This window comes from Urocampus carinirostris, chromosome 16 (assembly GCF_059441175.1).
Source record: "Urocampus carinirostris isolate Australia breed hairy pipefish chromosome 16, RoL_Ucar_1.0, whole genome shotgun sequence".
Taxonomy (NCBI): Eukaryota; Metazoa; Chordata; class Actinopteri; order Syngnathiformes; family Syngnathidae; genus Urocampus; species Urocampus carinirostris.
Window position 1 is genome coordinate 5087815 of NC_142364.1, and position 20548 is coordinate 5108362.

The window sequence follows — 20548 nt, forward strand, 5'->3', positions numbered from 1 at the left end:
ACAATTTTTCTCGACAAATTTAACAGCAATTAAGCATATTCACTATTTCGTTATATCTGACAATGTGACGTTTTAACCAGTTTTTCCGGCATTTTTAACAGCAATTAAATACACAATTTCATAATGTCATATTCCAACAATATGAGTTTTTATCGACACTTTTAACAGCAATTAATGTAATTTCATTATATCATATTTTAACACCATGAGTTTTGAACAGTTTTTATCGACACTTGTGTTATAGAACTTCGTCATATTTTTTTGCAACTCACCAGCTAACAGATTTGTCTTAAACTCGAAGTGCAACAACAAGATAAAGGAAGCAATATCATAAAATAACTATCAGCACGAAAACGTACGTTAAACTCACTAAAACGTATGTAAATACACATGGAATCGTACCTAAACTTACGCACGAAAACGTACGTCAAATACACACACGTTCACAATAACATACGTGAACACACGTAAAAAGCGTACATGAACGCACAAAATGATCGTAAACACACAACTTGCGTAAACGCATATTAAAAACGTACGTAAAATACACGCAAATGTACGTAAACAAATCTTGCGTAAATGCACGTAAAGCAGGGGTGTCTAACTGATTTTTACTCGGGGGCCACACGATAGAACAAACATTCTGTCGGGGGCCGGACTAGTAGATCAAAGAGAAAGAAAAAGAGATAAAAAAAAATAAGAGAAAGAGGGAGGGAAAAGGAGAGAGGGCGGGACAAAGCAAGAAAGAGAGGGAGAGAGCGTGAGAAACAAAAGATAAAAAGTCGTGAGAGAGGGGGAAAAGAAATTGAGAGGAAGAAAGAAATCCAAAGAGAAATAGAAAGACAAGGAGAGAAAAGAGAAAAGAAAGCGCAAAGGGTATGAAGAGAAAAGAGAGAAAAGGGAAAAAGGAAGTTAGAGCAAAAGAGATTAAGACACAGAAAGAGACAAAGACAGAGTTGGAGAAAGGGGGTGGAAAAGAGAGAGAGAGAGAGAGAGAGGTACAGTGTCTTTGTTCGAGGCACCTGGCTTTGGCAACATCAAGTTGACATATTTCAACCTGCAGCTTGTTTTTCTCTTGTGCTTTTCTGAGTGTTGTCTGGCGGGTCGGATTCAATCCCTTAGCAGGCCTGATCTGGCCCGCGGGCCGCCTTTTTGACACCTGTGCTCTAGGTAATGATTCCACCATATAGAAGAAATAAAAATTTCTCGACCTATATTTTTTTTATATACAAAAATTTGCATTCGTGCGGTAGTTCATGTATTTTTACCTCGTATTGAAATCAAAGTTTTTTTGTACCACTAGGAGGCACTGTATCTTACACGCTGTCCCTTTAAATACAGCGAATAGGTCAATGCACTCACCCGGTGGCGGCATTAGCATGATGCTAGCGGCCGGTGACACGCTAACGTTGTTGAGAGCGTAGAGGCGGAGGCGGAAGACGGAGGCCGAAAGAAGCAATTTGATTGGTGGACGTTTTATACCAAAGACATCCTCTGGAGGCTCCCCAGACGCTTTGGCCAAGGACAACTTAAAGCCGTCGTGTGCTTTGGAAAACTGAAAATGTGGACGAATACAGCTTAATGACATGACGATTAGCATCTGTATGCTAGGCTAAGCTATCATGCTTTTGTACGTTATGCTATGCTAGGTAAAACATTTAAGCCTTGCTATGCTAAGTTATAGTACCGTAAAACTGAAAATGTCAAAATGTAGACAAATAAGGGTTTAAAAAGCACATTAGCATCTGTATGCTAAGCTAAGCTATCACGCTTTTGTACGTTATGCTATGCTAGTTCGTATTGCAAAATATTTAAGCCTTGCTATGCTAGGTTATAGTAACGGAAAACTGAAAATGTCAAAATTGGACGAACAAGGGTTCAAAAAACACATTAGCATCTGTATGCTAGGCTAAGCTATCATGCTTTTGTACGTTATGCTATGCTAGGTCGTATTGCAAAACATTTAAGCCTTGCTATGCTAGGTTATAGTCACGGAAAACTGAAAATGTCAAAATTCAGACAAGGGGTAAAAAAAAAAAGCACATTAGCATCTGTATGCTAGGCTAAGCTATCACGCTTTTGTACGTTATGCTATGCTAGTTCGTATTGCAAAATATTTAAGCCTTGCTATGCTAGGTTATAGTAACGGAAAACTGAAAATGTCAAAATTGGACGAACAAGGGTTCAAAAAACACATTAGCATCTGTATGCTAGGCTAAGCTATCATGCTTTTGTTCGTTATGCTATGCTAGGTAAAACATTTAAGCCTTGCTATGCTAGGTTATAGTCACGGAAAACTGAAAATGTAGACAAATAAGGGTTAAAAAGCACATTAGCATCTGTAAACTAGCTACATTGTCATGCTATGTTAGCTAGTAGAATAGTCGATGTGGATAAGTATAAGTTAAAAAAAAACAGATTGGCTTTTTTAAGCTATGCTATCATGCTATGCTAGGTACCGTCAAAAAACAATTTTAGCTGTGCTACGCTAGCTTGTCGTAAACTCACCGTCCACGTCAACGAGTAAATTTGTCCTCTGTCGGCCATCTTGTTTTGGACCACGTGAAGGCTAAGTGGCGGCTCCGTTAGCTCTGATGATGATCAAGTCGATAACATTTATGAAAAAAAAATCAAAAATATTAATAAAATGATTTCTCACCTGGTGGTAGCGTATAGAATTGCCCCCAAGGACACCGAGCGCACTTGTCGCTAACGCCACAAGCTACTTGAACCTGGAGCACCGACGAAGCCTTCACACCCGGCAGATAGCACCCGATACCACCCCGGCAACATACCTGCAGAGCGGAGACCGTAATCAAAGATTTGAATGGCATCGAGATCCACTTTTTTCATCGGTTTCCTTCTCTAGCCACTCTTGACACTCGACACATTCTGTACAATCCTACGGTCCTTTTTGGTAGCTTCTCCCGCTAGTTGCTAAAGTTCATTTACGCTCAGGCTCCATTCTTAGCTACAATGATCTCTCTTGGTGCACTGTTACACACTGTCACTTTAAGATTGAGCCAAAATTGGTGTCTTCTTCCAATTCACACACCTCAGCTTCTTTCTAAGCTACGGCGACCACAAATAGGGAATTATTATACACTGCCAATTTAAGAATGAGACAAAATGTGTTTCTTCTTCAAATGCATACGCGTCAGCTCCATCTAATGGTGAACTATTACACACTGTCTCTTTAAGAACCTCCCTTTAGCGCAATTCTAAGCTATAACAGCCTCTAGTGGTGAAGTATTACACTGTCACTTTAAAATGTGTGTCTTTGTTATTGCACGTATTTCAGCTTCATTCTAAACTACGACCTCTAGTGGTAATTATGTTACACACTGTCACTTTAAGATGAAACCAAAATGTGGGTGTTCTTCCAATGCTCCATTCTAAACTTCAACGACCTCTATTGGTGAATTGTTACACTGTCACTTTAAGATTGATCAAAACTGTGTGTCTCCCTCTATTGGACATGCCTTAAACTAAATAAAATGAGATAAAAATGAGCTGCAGTTTGTGATATGTCCACTACGTGTCACTAAAGCTAAGCCCAACTCACAAAGACACTCTTAATTGTATTACGGTACTTTCTATCTGTGTGGCTGTTTCTTTCTATCTCTGTATCTCTCTCTTTTTCTTTGCATTTCTTTCTTGTTGTTTTCTCCCTTTGTCTTATACTCTTTCTCTTTTTCCCCTCACTATGTTTCTCTTCTTTCTTTTTGTCCTTCTTTGTCTTTCTGTCTCTCTTTCTCTTCTTATTTTCTTTTTCTATTGCTTGTTTTTTCTCTGTCCCTCTCTCTCTCTCTTTGCATCTTTCGCTTCCTTTCCTTCTATTTCTCCCTCTCTCTTTCTCCCCTTATCTTTCTTTGTCTTGCTTTCTTTTTATTTACTCTCCTCCTTCTTTTTTCAATCCCTATTTCTCTTTTGTTCTCTGTAACTGTCGCTCTTTTTATCTGCCTCTCTTTCTTCTTGTTTTCCCACTCTCTCATACTTTATTTCTTTCTTTCTCTCTCTCTTGATCTCATAATTTTCTATCTATTTTTTCTCTCTCCCTCTTTGTCTCCCCCTTCTTACTCTTTTAGCTAGCTATCTAGCTCCCCTATAGTTTTTATCTGTTTACCTTTCTAGCTAACTATTGTGCTACGTGTTTATCTATTTAGCAAGCTATTTAGCTAGCTTTTTATATTTTCTGCATGCTATCTAGCTAACATTTTACTTTTTTGCTATTGAGCTAAATTTTCGCCTCCTTGCTAGTTAGCTTTGTAGCTTTCTTTTAGCTTACCAATTGGCTAGTTAGCTTTTTACTTTTCTAGCTAGCTATTTAGCTTCCTTTTAGTTTTTTACCTGTTTAACTTTCTAGCTAACTATCAAGCTACCTTTCTAGCTGTTTTGCAAGCTATCTAGCTAGCTTTTTAAATTTTCTGTATGCTAGCTAGCTAACATTATACTTTTTTTGCTTGTTATCAAGATAAATTGTTGCCTCTCTTCAAGTTAGTTTTTTACTTGTTCGGCTAGCTATCAGGTGCCCTTTTAGGTTTTTTTTTTGCATGGTTACCTTTCTAGCTAACTATCAAGTTACCTTTTTAGCCATTTCGCAAGCCGCTAAGTTGCTATTTTCGAAATCCATATCAAACTACGTGCACTTTTTAGCTAATTGGTGAGAAAAATTAGCTCGATGCTCGAAGAAGGTTGGAGACCCCTGTTTTAACGGTTGCTTGCTACGACAAGCACCCCATTAGCAACTAGCATTAGCCACTTCTTTTGTTTTCAAAGTCAAATTTGGGACCCGGCCCTCTTTCCATGACACTCTTGACACCTCATGCACTAGGACTCGATGCATTTTCCTATATCAAAATAGTAACACAGAAAAAAATATGGAGCAGCACGATGAAATGACCCCAAAAAAATACTAATAATTCAGCCGAAAATTTAAGCTACCGCAATGGTAAACCATATTGTGAACCCACTGTCGATGCTCACAGATCTCAGTATCAACCTCAAATATCGAGCGCGGTCTAAAGTCAATTTCAACTGTAGTACTCACCTGCTGCTGCGGGCTGTCTTCACGGCGACGAGTATCCGTTCGGCCGCGTTCGACTTCCCGGTAACGCAAGCAGAGGGACGCGACGACTCCGCTGTCGTCCTGATCCCACCGAGCGCTCACGTTGAGCCGATTTCCCGAATAACGCCTGAAGGTAGCGCTAGGGGGCGGACCGCAACGCACTGGTCCCGGAAAAACACAATGGCGTTTTCTTAGTAAGTGTGGATGCGTTTTTCTCCAGGACTCGTGAAGTTAAATGTGGGGTTCCCCAAGGTTCCGTTTTAGGCCCGGTACTTTTTGATCTGTATATGCTTCCCCCTTGTGGATGTCATCAGCATCAGTTTCCACAGTAGATGACACTCCGCATATTAGTCCTTCTTTAGTTTTCATACAGTTCTTTGAATGTCGTATACGTTTCAATCGGATTCAAAAAGTCAGTCCCGAGTGCAAGACGACAGAAGAACTTACGTAGTTGGCTGTAATGCGCATTCAGGACATCCTTGGAGCATTTGGACACGACACGCTCCAGTACCTCCACAGTCAAGTTGCGCTCGTACACCGGAATGTTGGCCAGAGTGTCCTTTGTTGTTTTGTACGCTTTGCAGAATTTGGAGCCGCTCTTCTTCCTGATAGTGGGAGCGAAAATCCATTTTTTTTCTGTCGTTATACGTGTATTTAATTGTGATTTTATTTAAATGGTTATTATTTAGTCACTTTTTGTTTGCTGGTTATTTTTGAATTGGTAATGTTGTGGATTAACTGTAAATCAGCAGCTTGAACGAATGTTGCTGAATAAAGGACGTTCCCTCTTTGCCATATTTCGTCTCTGTGTATATTTTTGGGTCGACGCCCAACGACGTCCTCTGCAAAAGTAATATTATATATACATAGTATTTTTGATGTTGATATTTCCAAGGTTTCATTTTTGGGAGTGTTGTTGGCCTTTTTGGCTGTATTGTTGTTTTCATAACCTATATGAGGTGCCTGGGTTGGACGGTCGTACTGCTGAATGCTTGAAATAAGGTGGCACGGCTATGATTAACTGGTTTGTGCGCTTGTTGAATGTATGCTTTTTAAGTGGTGTGGTTCCTGTTGCGCCTAAAACCGGAAAAAAACTCCCCTTTGTCGGACGACGAGCGTAAAGTCGGCGCGCTCCTCTTCGGTTGCTCCGCGTCTCCACCGACAAGTCAACTGACCCACACGATGAAATTTGCTGAAGCACTCCAAGCCAGAAACGCCCCCTGACACAAAACCATAAAGTCAGTCACTTAAGCGATGTTTGTACCCCTTGGCGGACATCTTGATTTACCTGGTGAGCCGAAAGGACATTGCTCGTAGGTGGATGGGAGGTTGACTCGGCTGCAGGACGCTAAACAAAACGTGGTTTGATGATCGAACGAGTGAATATCACGCGAGGAAGAGAAATTGACCAAATGTGGTTACAACAAATTGAAATTCCTCCATCCTGCTGTTTCTGACTTTCATGTTTTGTTACTTTAGATCTCATTGGTGTTGCTAAACAATGTTAAAGGAATGCATAGTTGAGCCCAGGGGAAATTTGGGGCTTGGGGGTGCCGGCTGGTTACAATTTTTTTCCCCATTTCACTTAAAGGGACAGTGTCACAGTCGAGCTTTGATGTCTTTAAATCCTCAAAGTAAACTTCAATGTTCTGTTTCTTTACACTATCCGATACAGATTTGAATTTGCGTCTTTTAATAGGATCTGTCCTAGGCCCCTGACTGATTGAGACATTTCTAGTACAAATAATCAAGTGTGATGCAGTTGAAATGTCTTCAATTGAATGTTTTTGACACTGAAGCAAACCGTCTTCGCAGGTTTTGGACTGTGTCGGCAACTGTGGTTTTGTGGACTGTCACTGATCACTGCCTAGACCTCGATTTTTGCAAACGGGAGATGGAATAAGAGCTTGCTCTGTCCACTACACGCATCTGCCCAGTATTGCAGTACCTCCGGGAACGGTGCATTAGCACTGATCGCTGCATGGCCCTGTGGCTAGGACCTTGACTCAGCCTCTTGGTTGGGAGCAAATGTCTCGGCCTCTTGACTTTGTAGTGTATTATGATTTGACCGACAACGGATAATTGATAAAGAATATAGAACAATAAACCTCTCCAAAATCCCCCCGCTCTGATTTGTCCCGTCGATCCTGCCGAGCACGGGTAGAGAACATCACCTGCGTAACGCCGCGATAAGAATTCGTTCAGAAAATCCGTGCATGCTCATGAAAGGACAACGTGACTCACCTGTGAGAAGAAGTAGTTGACATAACTTGAGGAGCTCCTTTACTCGTGCCAAAGTCCTCCTGATCATGACAGGAACAGGTTTTAGAATGGCTTATCAAATTCAATGTACAGTTTGAATAAAGAGGTCGACGAGTCCCCTCAGTGACGTCTTCCTATCAAAAAGAAGAAAAAGTAACCACAGATGATATCTATTTTCTCAAACTGTAACCGTTTTCAATCGAAAGTCTCAATCTCGAATGCAAAATGTCGGAAAATTCCGAGCAAAACTCCCCTTTTGTTATCGAGCTTTCGATCAGTAAGTGTGAGGAACGAGCTGAATTGCCACATCCTACCCATATCTGCATTAAACATCGCTTTTCTGTTAAGCTTTTTAAATCAACCCTGAATCATTCCGTTCTGTTTTCATGCCTTGTTATTTTCGTAAGCGAATATCAAATACTACATTATCCAGTTGAAATACTAGACTGTGACTGAATCGAATGCATTTGAAATGTTTTTACTGTCATTGAGAAATATGATAGTGGATCTGATTTCCTGCTTCGCTCTGAAAATGACAGTCAATCCCAAGAGCCAAGAAGAAATCCGGGAGTGTATTCTGGCCCCTGTGTCGTGGGATGCCCTGCTCTCTGGGATTCAATCGTCAACCTCAGATGAACTGTTTAAATGTATGCTTTTAAACACACCTGTATTCAAAAGATTATGAATCAGAAGATGGACTTCCTGTTATGAGCTATACTTCATGTTGTGTGTCGTTTTTAAGACTGCTTGTGATCCAAAGCTATACCAATACACTTGGCATCGATAACGACATATTGAACATTGTTTCTAACGAGATTAGACATGGCACTCCAGGGTAAACACGTAACAAAAGCCTTACAAGAGAATAATCGTGCAATGAAAAGGAGTACATAGTAACTATAGAGCGATGTGAAGAAGTGTAATATCATTTAGCAGCGAAATTGAAAACAAATAGTGCATTTTTCAAAGCGATTGGCAATATATGTAGTTATATTTTGCGTGCTTGGTGACGGGGAATTAACTACTCTAGTTATCGTGGTTTATATTAACTGTTATGTGTACTCTATTTTAAGTATCTATCTTTCTTGCTATCTATTTTAGGACAACCAGTCTTGGTGGATATGTTGTGTTCCAACTGTACCCGCCAGTTAATACCAAGCATTGGTGGTTCAGTGGTAGAATTCTCGCCTGCCACGCGGGAGGCCCGGGTTCGATTCCCGGCCAATGCAACAATCCTTTTTCAGTACTGATTTTGAAATACCTGTGTATTGCATATATTTTGCAATATGGTGTTTTCTCTTCGGACAATTCTTACTAACTCATCGTTTCATTTTAAGGACCACCCTCCTACTCATGTACACAGTTCGCATGTGAAAGTGGAAAAACAATGGTCCATTTTTTTCTAATGTTCGGACCTAACAAGGAAAACTAATATCATTTATCATTAAACATTTATTTCTAGAATTGTAATTCCGTAGAAATATGATTAATGGACTAACACAAATTCCAATACCACCTTGTTATAACATAATCATTAACTCATCACATGATTATTTTAAAACTCCATATAAAATTACCGTTGGTAGTAGTAACAAAAAAGGTATCATTCAGTTTAAAAAAGAAAGTTGGCCTCCGCAGTCGGAAAATAAATTTGACAGAAAAATATAATATGAATAAAACTTGCACCCAAATGTCGTAACAGGTAACCTCCCCGTCGGGGAATTGAACCCCGGTCTCCCGCGTGACAGGCGGGGATACTGACCACTATACTAACGAGGAGATAGAAAACAGGGATCGAAGAAGAGAATTTCTACCGAATTCTGTGCATCTCTGTACATAATATTTGTCTTGAGAAAAAAAAATTGTCATTGTTTTCACTGATCCCTGACAAAATATTTTCAAAATAAGATCAAATCCAACATTCTCCTACAGCAAAATGACTAACCAAGATGAAATGCTTTGTTGTAACAGGGAGGGAACAATTCCGCCGCTATAAAGGGTTATGTACATTGAATAGAAAGGAAATGATATCAATTGAAAGAGCACAAATCATACAAACTATCGGGCGACATGCTTTAGTGTTTTATGACTCCGCTCTAGCAAAAGGAGAGTAAACTACTTTATATCGTGTTTATTTTGTTTTCTTCCAGTGTTAGAAACAAAAATAGGCTAAACATTTCAAAATAGGTTAGCAATGTTTATATACATATAGATACTAGAAATCACCGGTGACAGGCTTTCTCATGTTGTCTTTATTACGTTTAGGCCGCCATCTCGCCAAGCATTGGTGGTTCAGTGGTAGAATTCTCGCCTGCCACGCGGGAGGCCCGGGTTCGATTCCCGGCCAATGCAACTTCCTTTTAAAAACCTAATGTTACATTTTACCATTAAGACTTGGTTAACTCCAAGGGACAGGGTGTAAAAATCGTTTTCTTCTACTGATAAAAAAGTTAACTTTCAGTTGAAAAAGAAAAAGAAAAAAAAAGACTCAATTTTAATACTAAGCAAAATATATGCAATAACATACCAATGGTCATTTTTGGAATTAAAAAAAAACACATGGGCCGAAAAATTTGTATATATATATATAGTGGAATCCATACCTATGGTGGACGGTGTTTGTCTCATGTCTTGCTGTAGTACTGGTTTTCACTCGCATTAGACAACAGTGCCACCTAGTGGTCAAAAAACACACACTAGGATTTAAAAGCGACAGCTGGTATTATATACTGTAGTTTTATCTATGAAGCAAGACACAAACTATAATATAAACATGCATTTTTTAATAGATTGAAAAACATGCATTTGTTTGACATTAGATGAGGCTGACCTAGAGGGAGTGGACATGATTGTCTGCCATCTTGCTGCTACGGGTATCCCCAAAACCTTTTGTATTCCCTTTTTCCAGTAAGTTATCCATTTTATTTTCCTAATTCATACAAGATGGAGGCAAAATGACCGAAACACAGACAAGTAAATCCCAAACGACTTCATAACCTTCTTTCTAGACTTGGTGGATGAGATGACATTTGCGCTTTGCTAATAATCTGCTCAACTCATTTTGGCTAAATTTCTTGACCAACTCCTGCAATCATGTTGTCGGGGAAAATTACCTTTCGTTGCGGTCAACGAACTATGGCTGGATCTACTCCAAAATACTACAGAAAAGTACAAGGTACCACTGTGGAATTACGATTCTTCACACTTTTTTCAAACATCGTACGTTAACATTGTTTTTTTACCTTTATGCTCACGTTAAAAGTAATGTTTTTTTATTCATTTATACATACCCCAAATATACTACTGCATAAATACTAAAGAAAAACACAACAAGAATACTTAAAATCCCATCTATACTATTCAGGGTTCGTACACCTTTTTAATGGCAGAATTCAAGCACTTTGCAAGGACTTTCGGAGCCAATTTTCCATTTTTTCCAGTAACATTAAAACAACAGATCCAGGGCCGATCAAAAGAACAAGAGCCTTAAATTTAGTTTCAAACCCCATCTATTTTGTAAACCAATTCTTGAATCCTACATTCAATTAAGAACCCTAACATGGAGCTCAAACCCTACTTCCTAACGCTATCTACACCTAACCTAACCTAAATTCAGTTTAATACCCTAATGAGGAGCCTAAACCTAGCCCAACACCTAACCTAAGAAAAATGGAAAGAATTTCAAGCCTTTACAAGCACTTCACATCGAATTCAAGCACTTTTCAAACCTTGAAAAAAAACGTTAAATTTTCAAAGAATTTTAAACCCTGAATACTACAAAACTAAACATGAAATCAAGTGCCGAAAACATGGACCTAATGTATTATTTGGCTTTTATCGCAAGCGTTTCAAAACCAATTTAGTGAAACGAATCTATTAAACGGTAAAGACATATAAGAAGTAGATGTTAATTCATTCATTCATTCATTATCGGCCCTGCTTATCCTCAGTAGGGTCGCGGGGGTGCTGGAGCCCATCCCAGCTATCTTCGGTCAGTGGGCAGGGGACACCCCTAACTGGTTGCCAGACAGGGACAGACAATTCACTTGCTCATTCATACCTAGGGACAATTCAGACCAGCCAATCAACCTGACAAGCATGTTTCTGGAATGTGGGAGGAAACCCACGCAAGCGCGGGGAGAACATGCAAACTCCGCATAGGAAGGTTCAATCTCATGACCTCAGAACTGTGCCACACACGCGAAGATGTAGATGTCTGCATATATATCTAGAAATAAATACAAAAAAATGGAAGATGTCTCCAGGACGGGCGCCTCGGCCAAATGTTCTGCCCTAACCCTAGTCAATGTCGAGGTCGGAATCGTCGTCGTCGCCGGGTACGCTCTGGAGCACGGCGCCGTTGCGCAGCGTCCGGCCGACGGCGTGCGCTTTATCGGGTAGGACCCCGTACTCCCGCAGCAGCGCCTCCACGTCCACGGCGAAGAAGTCCTCGCCCAGCTGATCGGTGAGCCGCACAAAGTTACCCACCAGCTCGCCGCCTTTGTAGACCAGCAGGGCGGGCAGGGCGCTGTCCCGGAAGAGGGAGCTGGTGCCCAGGACCGAGCTGCGGACGCTGCAAAACTTGACCAGGGGGTACTCACACGCCAGGCAGGCCAAGCTGCCGCTCATGGCCTGGCAGCCCGCCGCCTCGGGCTCGTAGATGTGGACCATGACGGGCGTGTTCTTGTCTTCTTCGTCCAGCGCCAGCAGGAAGTCCTCGCCCCCGTCGAGCTCCAGGACCCGGCCGAAGCGCTTGCCCCGGAGCAGCCGCCGCCGCATCTCCTCCATGCGGCGCGCCCGGTAGTGTTGCAGGAAGTCCTCGTCGTCCTTGTCCTGCCGGAGCATGTTGTACTCCTGCGTGCTCATCTGCGGGCACCCCACGCGTGGTCAGAGAAACGACCGGACGTGGGATAGCGGAGTTCGTGATAGGGTTTCGACACCTTTTTCGTGGCCGAATTCAAGCACTATTTAAGGATTCTCAAAAGCCACTTTTTCAATTTTTGTTAGAAGGAATCCAGTCTAAATCATTTGTTTTGCAGATCCACAAATATAGCTGTGATGTACGTGATTTTTAATCTTGTGCGCACATTGACCAAGAAATACAATCGAGTAAATCGCGAAAATGTGTGAAAATAGACACATTTTGTGTTTTTTCAGTTGCAAGATGTTCTTGGTGATAGTAATGAATGGAAAGGTTTTGTGAAAGGATAGTGGGATGGGCAGGGCACCTGTATGATGCGGCAGGGGTAAACCAGTGAAAGCTGTCGGGCCCTGCTGTTGAATAGAAGAGTGCATTGTGTCACCCTGACCTGAGTGACATGGCCGCTTTCTTGTGTCCCGTTTCATCTGGAGGTACGAAAGCATCACCGACTTGGGTGCCGAGGTGCCTAACTTGTTTGGGTGTTTGGGCATTTGGGTTGGCCATGGTCCCAAAATGTTTGTTGTGTTTTTTTGCTATTTTTTTCCCCTTTTTATTTTCTTTGTTATTGTATGTGTTTGTCTTGCTGTCAGTCACCCCTCTTGAGGGATATGACCTAAGTAGGTAGGTAGGTAGGTAGATAGGTAGATGGATAGGATAGATAAAGATGTTCTTCACATTACAATTTACCACTGTTCAACACTACCTTAATTCTTTGCACGACCTTTCATAAATGTATGTAGTCTTTCCATAATCTTTGCACTAATACACATTTAATAGAACCATTTTAGGCGTAGCATACACCTGTTCACTTGTATGTGACCCATAGGGGTGATGCTTCATAGGACAATGCCATACAAACTAATGCCTGCTGCCATAAATCAGGAAGAAGAAATGCCATGGCAAAGCACCAAAAAGCATTGTTGGCACCATTTGTAACTCATTCGGTGCCATCACATATAAACACGTTTCCAAATGCAATGTCCCCGAGTGCCGAAACGTAAACATAATTAATTTTTTTTTGTTTTATCTAAACAAGCAGTTCTAAAAGCGTTGACGCTGCTAAACAGTATCAAGTTTCTGGAAATAATTTCTGTTAGATAAATCACCACTAGATGGCAGGAAAGGCATTGATCAGATCTTTGTCCACACAATAAGGAGCCTGCACTTCTTGGAGGTTTTTTGCTTCCTCTATCCAGCGATTGAGTGTGTGTGTGAGGCCTCAGAGTTACACAAATTGTGTGATCACGTCAACAAAAACCTCGGGCAAAGTGAAGCCCTGAAGCAAAAGCTCTGCCTGAAATGCATCTTTTGACAAAAAGCCGTTTTTCTCAGAAGTTTTCTTGAAAAGGAGTATTTTCAAGAAACTTAAAAATGTTCAACTATTGTTTACTAGACAATGGTAAAAGCTAGAAGCATACTTAAGTTTCTAATGAAGCATAAGGGTTCAAGCTTTCTTTTACTGTGCCCTATGCCAATACAGTTACAGAGCCACACTTCTGTAGGCCTTCAAAAATAAGTCAAAACAGCACGAAACTCCTTGACACGGAATGAGTTAAAAAACTTCAAATTGCCCGATTTAATTAAATAAATCTAATATTTTGAAACGTGTCTGTGTGTGATCTTACTTTGCCATTGATTTTATCCTGCAGCTTCTTTTGGTCCTCTCGATCTTTCTCCAGGTCCAAGTCAGAGCGACAAGTCATGGACAGCTTCTTGATAAGACGCTCCATCTCGTTCTTCTGCTCCTGCTTCTGCTCCACCTCCAGCTGCTTGTATTTCCTCCAGTCGTTGATTACGCCCTTCGGCCCTGCATGGTCACAATAAGTCCCAAAAGTTTCTATATTTTCCGTGTGAACGAGGGCTAAAACGATGACTCGACGTTGTTGACGAAAAACGATCTTTGTCAACTGTCCTGTGAAGTTTTGAGTAGTAATGCACACCTATAAATACTGAATGCCTTTCCAATCGTACCCACTGTATGTTAAAATTTTTGGCCAATTTGGGGTTTTTAAGTACGCGTTATTGTACGGAATATAGAACCTTTTCCTTGTCTGGAAACATTAGGATGTATACGGTGGTAGGGCTTAACTTGGAGGCAAAATTTGGAGCGAGATAATATGCCACCGAGCATACGCGCTGATAGTTTAGCTTTCTATCATTAAAATGGATTCAAGAGATTGAAGAAAACCCAGCTGCTGTTGCTGATAGCAGGATATTAAAATGTGGTTATGTTGTTACAGGGGTCCAAAATCTAAAAAAAAAACTGTTAGTGATTGAAAATTGAAGATTCACAGGATCCCTTGATCGAAAAAATAAAGAGTTGTGGTTAAATGCAATACAGTGAAAAGATTGGACCTAGGCAACATCAAAATGCTCGGGTTTGCAGCGCACACTTTACATCAGGTAAGAGAAATTGCTATCAAGTCCATATTTCTTATTATATCGGCAAACTATCTGGTTATTTTATTAGCTTAGGCTAACTGCTAGCGTGTAGCCTTAATGCCAAACGGTAGACTTGTAAACACTGCTCTGCGCGGGTTGAAAATTAAAACAAGCACGTATTGCAAAAAAACATAAGGCACACAATCTAAGTTATTCATTTGATTTTTTTAATTATTAGTGTCTCCATTGTTTTTGTTGTGTTTTATTTATTTATTTTTTTTCAAAAGAAGCGTCTCCTGGTGGCATTTAGTCTACACGTTAACAGTTAGCTGTAGCTTAGAAGATACCAGGATAAATTACGATCGCTGGGATGGGCTCCAGCACCCCCCGCTTTTTTCTCCAAATCTGGCACACAAACACATAACAGGACGACAACTAGCAGCAGCTGACAGCTTTCTTTTCCTCTGTCTTCTGACCAGCACCGGTCTTGTTTCTCCTCAACCTTTGACTCTATACGTCTACTCTATACAGTACTCACGAAAACTCATAACCACATCAGAATAGAGAAATTCGAAAAGACCGGTCGACTGTGTGACAGTGAAGGTTTCTGAACCGATCGGGGGTTCCGTTACCGGTATTGACCGCGCTGCCGTCCGCGCTGTAGTCGAGTTCGGGTTCGGCGGCGCCGCCACGGATGGTTTTGCCGTCCCTCTCTTCGTCTTCGTTATCGCTCCCTTCGTCCTCGCTGCTGCTGTAGTAGTACTGCAGCTTCTCTCCGAGGAGCTTGTCGTCCAGTGTCGTCATGGCAACGGCTCACAATTCCTGTGATGGTGCACAGTTGGTCTTTTAGGATTCATTACTAGTCAATTGTAATAAATCTAGAATGTATATATGTATATATATTTTTTGCATCACAGAAAATAAAGAACTTCGTTTCTAATTTTCGTAGACAGTCCAGCAAGCAGAAGATAGTCTGAAAATGTTTTCCTGGACTTGGACTGAAATTTGTGTAGTACTATATTTTACTTTTAATGAAACAATGGTATTGTTCTACCAAAAGTAGTAGCTTCAGTCGAACCCTAACACGACTGTGTACACAAACAAATGCATGTCAAGACTTAAAACACACTTTTATTCTATAGCATATGAATAACCTGTATTTTATGTTGACGATATCTGTGAATTATTTGCCCTCAGGGTAGGTTTTAGATCAGGGGATGGTGTCATAATAGTCTGTGGTTTGCAATAATCTGTGGTCTGTGCAGCCCTTTGAGACTCTGTGATTAAGGGCGTCACAAATAAACATGACTTGACTTATTCTTAACTAACAGGCTAAGAGACTTGATCTTCTCCAAAAAGTGTCGGAAAAAAAAATATATTATATATATATGTATCTTTTATAATTTGGGCCAGTCCACAAATACAACCCTGTAAATATTGCCTATCCAAATTGTCTTTATTATATTATTTCTCCTTTATCACATTCTAATCCTGGAGTGCCACGTCTAATCCCATTGTGTACAATGCACACTACGCTGTAATCAATGGCAATAAAAACTCTTATTCTTATTTAACCCAAGACAATATAACCTTTATCAAAAGAACTAAATTTGACTTAGCAAGACAGCAGCCTCAAAACACCAAAATATTCCCACATAATCCAGTTCAGATTTGCCCAGTGAACCCTAATAATAAAGACTGACATTTATCTGAATTGTCTGAAAGGCTTTTTGCAAAATTAGGGCAAGCGGAGAACAATGCAGATTATACTATTCTTGCATTTTAAACAACTCAATAAAAGACAACAATGCAGGTCGTACCTGTCAATGTATACACGTTTTGATCATTTCAAATTGTGTACGCCGTATAACAATTTGTGTACTCGATATTATTAAAGATACACTAAATATACTGCAAATGGAAAGATAGTGAAACAATGTTTTTTGTTGTATATTTGGTCAATGCATTTTTACACAAATTATCTTTGTTTTTCTTCTACATAGAATCTCTTTCTGTGAGTAAATGGGCTCCGCGTTGTTTTTAAGGTTTATTATTGCTTAACAAAGGGAAGTACAAACAAAAGGGAAGCAATTGACGTTAGACAGGAATGCAGATTTAAATTGTGCACGAAAAAAAACATACTCACCGTTATCATGGGATAATCATTAATAATTCATTGAATATAAATACATCTATGAGTGACTTTAACGTTGGGTTTGGCGTGTTCTTGTGACGACGACACAAACCATAACCAAAGAGAAAGGTTAATCTAATCTAATCCAATCCAATAATCTCATTTAATGAAGAGTATACCAATATAGCCAGGTTAGCTTTAGCATTAAACTCCACGTATATTTAACTACTTTTGAAGGCAAATTCAAGAATTATTTTGGAACTCTTGACTTTAAAAGAAAACACTTTATTATTTTAACGCGTATACCACGTATTTTACCTTCGTTTTAACAATTATTGAAGAAGTGAGTCGTCGAGCGTCAATGATACTACTCCCCGGCTAAAATGCTATTGCTAACAGAGGCTGTCACTAAGCGTGAGGCGTTTGCGATCGTGAGAGAAAATCCGCTATCGCGTCGACGTGACTCGTTGATGTGTAAAAATGTTCCATACTTGAAAACGTATGAATGTTTGTGTAATTGTTTGCCCTTGTTGACTTTAGTTAATAGATTGTGTACTATTTACAAAGAGATAACTAAATTTACAAATGAGATAACTAAAAAAGGTTGGGCTTTTTTCGGATACACATACGTACAAAAGTGAAGTAATTTGTTCCAAAATAAACGACGTAAGGATATAAAAATGTTATATAATTCTTAAATGGGCTAACTTCAATGTCATACATTTTGCAAAAAAACAACCCAAATTCAAGTGTTTTTCCTTTTGGGGATGTGTAAAATTTTTCGTAGTGTACATGAAAGCAACACAAAGACGTATGTCGGATGTCTTCCCATGAAGTTCCCTATTCAACCGATAGAAATCACAATATAAATAATGTACAAGAAATGCACAAATGTGTATTTTCTTTACATTTCTCTCTGTACTCTATCCCAACTACACACTAATAACGTGTACTAACAAAGCTGTAAAGTCAAAAAGAAAAGAAAAAAACAGCAAAGATTTTAGTGCGCGCCGTTCGTAACTTTAAAACGGAAATGAGATTAGGTCGTAACCGAGGATCATTCTTTGCTTGCGACGCGTGACGTCATCTGACGTCATTTGTTTTGTTACCGGATAACCCACCTGAATATACATAAAAGGCTATCAAAACCGGGAACATTTCCAGACTTTTTGTACCCCTATCATGTTGTTATGCGTTTGTTCTTTTCGTGCATTATATTATGCAACTGTGATAACTAACAGTTCTTCACTGTGTATGTTTTAAATTGCAGATCTGTTTTGCAAACTGCAGATTATATATGACACTATTTAGGCTTAACTATATTCCAATTTTGACCAGTTTAAGCTTTAAAAACCAAAATCTTGTGATTTTAATTATATTTTGTCCACAAATAAGTTCCTAATTGCCTGTCAGCTGCCTCAAATTGCTCCTCTCTGGTTGCGCTGCTTCCAGATGTGTTTTAATATTTAAGCATTGATCACTTTTCAGCCACTAGTTGTTGCCAGGCTCAGAAATATATCTGGAGGCCTTCATCAAAAAATTGCGAAAGGTATGTCCCGGAACGTCAGTTTTCGAGAAATCTGTTAGTTTAGCCAGGCCGATTCCATGTTGGCTTCTGAGCGCCAACTATTCCACAAACTATGATTGGATAGGGGGTAGCATTAAAGCCATTGCACAAACAGCCGGTAAATTTGTAGAGACCAAGCTGCACAAGGAAATATATTGTTTTGATTTAGTAGTAAAAGGTCTGACAACTCTTAAGTGAGCAGACCTTTCACAAGAGTGAACAAGTTTTGTCCGCCACTTACAGCCTAGCGGTAAGATCTTAAACCTGAAACTAAACCTTCAGGTCAGGTTTGGGCTTAAAAATATTACCTCTAAGCTGTAACGTTTGGGTCAGGCTGAGATTTTCACTTGCTTTTTTAGTATTTATCCGCCATAGTTCTTCTTTGTCTCTGTTTATAGTCTTGTTTAAAAAAAATTACAGGATATACATGTTGCAAGACCTTTGTGTCACCTCTCTCGCGCAGTCCACATTGTCGGCTCCCCCAGCTGACGGCGCTGGGCGGCAGTGTCGTCCGGCGCCTTCAGAGAACCAGGCGCGTGGCTAAAGCCAGAATCGGCTAAAATCACCTGCGTGTGTATATGGTCTGCATTTCTATAGCGCTTTTAAAGTCAATAAAAACCTCCCAAAGCGCTTTACAATGTGCTTCACACTTTTCCCTTTTTACACACTAACTAACCAAAAGCAACGACAAATAACAGGGACCTCTTGATCCCAGGACGAGCGCTCTACCTCCTGAGCTGATGCCGCCCCACAGACATCTGAGCCCATTCTAGAGCAGGTGCATTCAAATAGAGACTTAATGACACACAGATGCACCCTGTTAGTCATTGCCAGTCATTTAGGTCAACATTGGATCATTGAGAAGTCATCAGGGAACTTCTAGAGTCAGTGGACCGAGATGAGAAAACAGTGGGACAATATTTTTACAATATCTACATTTCGTTTTTTTGTAAGTATGATTTAAAAAATTGGTTTAACTTCAAGATTGTGTCTCAGATATCGTTGATTCTTAGAAAATAGTAGCACTTTTAAAGCTTTAGGATTGAGGCCTGAAATGTGGCAATATAAGAAAAAAATTGGGGGGGGCCATTGGTTTTACTAGGCACTGTATCTAATTTTCCAAACGTTTGTGAAACTCATTTGTTTCTTCCTGTACTAAGAATTACGACTTTATTGATTCTCGACTTCACCTTGTTCTCCTTCAAGCTACTGTACAATTTCGCCTTGAAACGCTTTTTGTCAGACTGCTCAATTCCTCTGGTGGATTTGCCTCACCTATTTTCCACTCGAGTCTTCACAAACAAAAAGAGGGAAATTTCACTTCCAACAGCCAGCTCATGGAGCCGATTGATTCGGAAAAGACACTAATTCAGACTGTAGATGAAGGCCTAGGTATCAAATGCACGGCACGTTACTGTATTTTCAGAACAAGTCTGCGGGTTACTCGGCCTTATGAGTCTTAGGGGGCTTCCTTGTGCCCGCAGGCACCACAGTGGAGACCTCTGTCCTAAGCAGTTTAGCCATTTTTATTCACATGGTATTTAATTTAATTGTGCTGTGAAAGTCCATATGATCTCTAATTAGCCTGTTTTGATTTATTTTTCAAGTTAAGAGCTACTACCATGGGAAGAATTGGAAAATGCTTGAAAATGTAGAATAATTCACCTTATTTTCCACACCATGAGGTTCACCGAATTGAGGTGCATCCTCTAAAATTGTGTTCTTTTTTATATTTCTTCATATATAAGGCGCACTTGACTATAAGTCGCATGGAATTAAAACTACACTAAGAGCTACGTATTTTTTTTCTTTTTTTTTTCCTTTAGGCTTTTATTTCTTCATATATAAGGCGCACTTGACTATAAGTCGCATGGAATTAAAACTACACTAAGAGCTACGTATTTTTTTCTTATTTTTTTCCTTTAGGCTTTTATCACATTTTTATCCTGGAGTGCCACGTCTAATCTGATAACATTGTAATCAATGACAACAAAAACAGTTCTGTTCCATCTTCACTGCAGCCTGCTTTTTCCAAACGATTTGTTCAGTGAGATATCGCGTTTCGTCAACATTTAACATCCTGTGATGAGGTTATCTGGTTGTCACGGCGACTATCTTGTTTCTAGGTCTTGCCAAAAGAAACACATGTCTGGGCGCCAAAAGAGGGCGCGGGGAGAATGTGCCGACAGAGGCCAGCAGTAGGTGGAGGAAATT

General features: G+C 40.0%; 2 protein-coding genes and 3 non-coding genes across 6 annotated transcripts in view; 2 read left to right on the forward strand and 3 right to left on the reverse strand.

Annotated features, from left to right (window-relative positions):
- The window catches only part of LOC148350032 (uncharacterized), a 17532-nt gene extending 7355 nt beyond the window's left edge, over positions 1-10177 (reverse strand). The window contains exons 1-11 of the mRNA XM_088319985.1: positions 10161-10177; positions 9934-10005; positions 7313-7371; positions 7177-7242; positions 6357-6416; positions 6153-6288; positions 5516-5673; positions 5051-5229; positions 2660-2795; positions 2509-2591; positions 1363-1555 (exon numbers count right to left, since the gene is read on the reverse strand). Of these exons, the coding sequence (XP_088176111.1) occupies positions 1363-1555; positions 2509-2591; positions 2660-2795; positions 5051-5229; positions 5516-5673; positions 6153-6288; positions 6357-6416; positions 7177-7242; positions 7313-7371; positions 9934-10005; positions 10161-10177 (1159 nt within the window). The remainder of the gene's footprint in view (positions 1-1362; positions 1556-2508; positions 2592-2659; positions 2796-5050; positions 5230-5515; positions 5674-6152; positions 6289-6356; positions 6417-7176; positions 7243-7312; positions 7372-9933; positions 10006-10160) is intronic.
- Positions 8489-8559, forward strand: trnag-gcc (transfer RNA glycine (anticodon GCC)). The gene has a single exon. It is a non-coding gene; the product is annotated as a tRNA-Gly (tRNA).
- trnad-guc (transfer RNA aspartic acid (anticodon GUC)) lies at positions 9038-9109 on the reverse strand. Its single transcript has one exon. It is a non-coding gene; the product is annotated as a tRNA-Asp (tRNA).
- Positions 9612-9682, forward strand: trnag-gcc (transfer RNA glycine (anticodon GCC)). The gene has a single exon. It is a non-coding gene; the product is annotated as a tRNA-Gly (tRNA).
- Positions 10094-17203, reverse strand: pdcl (phosducin-like). 2 transcript variants are annotated; one of them, XM_088355329.1, is made up of 4 exons: positions 17086-17203; positions 15266-15455; positions 13877-14058; positions 10094-12196 (listed from the first exon to the last, which is right to left on the reverse strand). In XM_088355329.1, the coding sequence occupies exons 2-4, from the start codon at positions 15435-15437 to the stop codon at positions 11630-11632; spliced, it is 921 nt and encodes a 306-aa protein (XP_088211455.1). In that variant the 5' UTR covers positions 15438-15455; positions 17086-17203; the 3' UTR covers positions 10094-11629. The 2 variants fall into 2 exon arrangements, with proteins under 2 accessions (XP_088211455.1, XP_088211457.1); XM_088355331.1 differs by lacking the exon at positions 17086-17203 and adding an exon at positions 16780-16890.
- Between the last annotated feature and the right edge of the window lie 3345 nt (positions 17204-20548).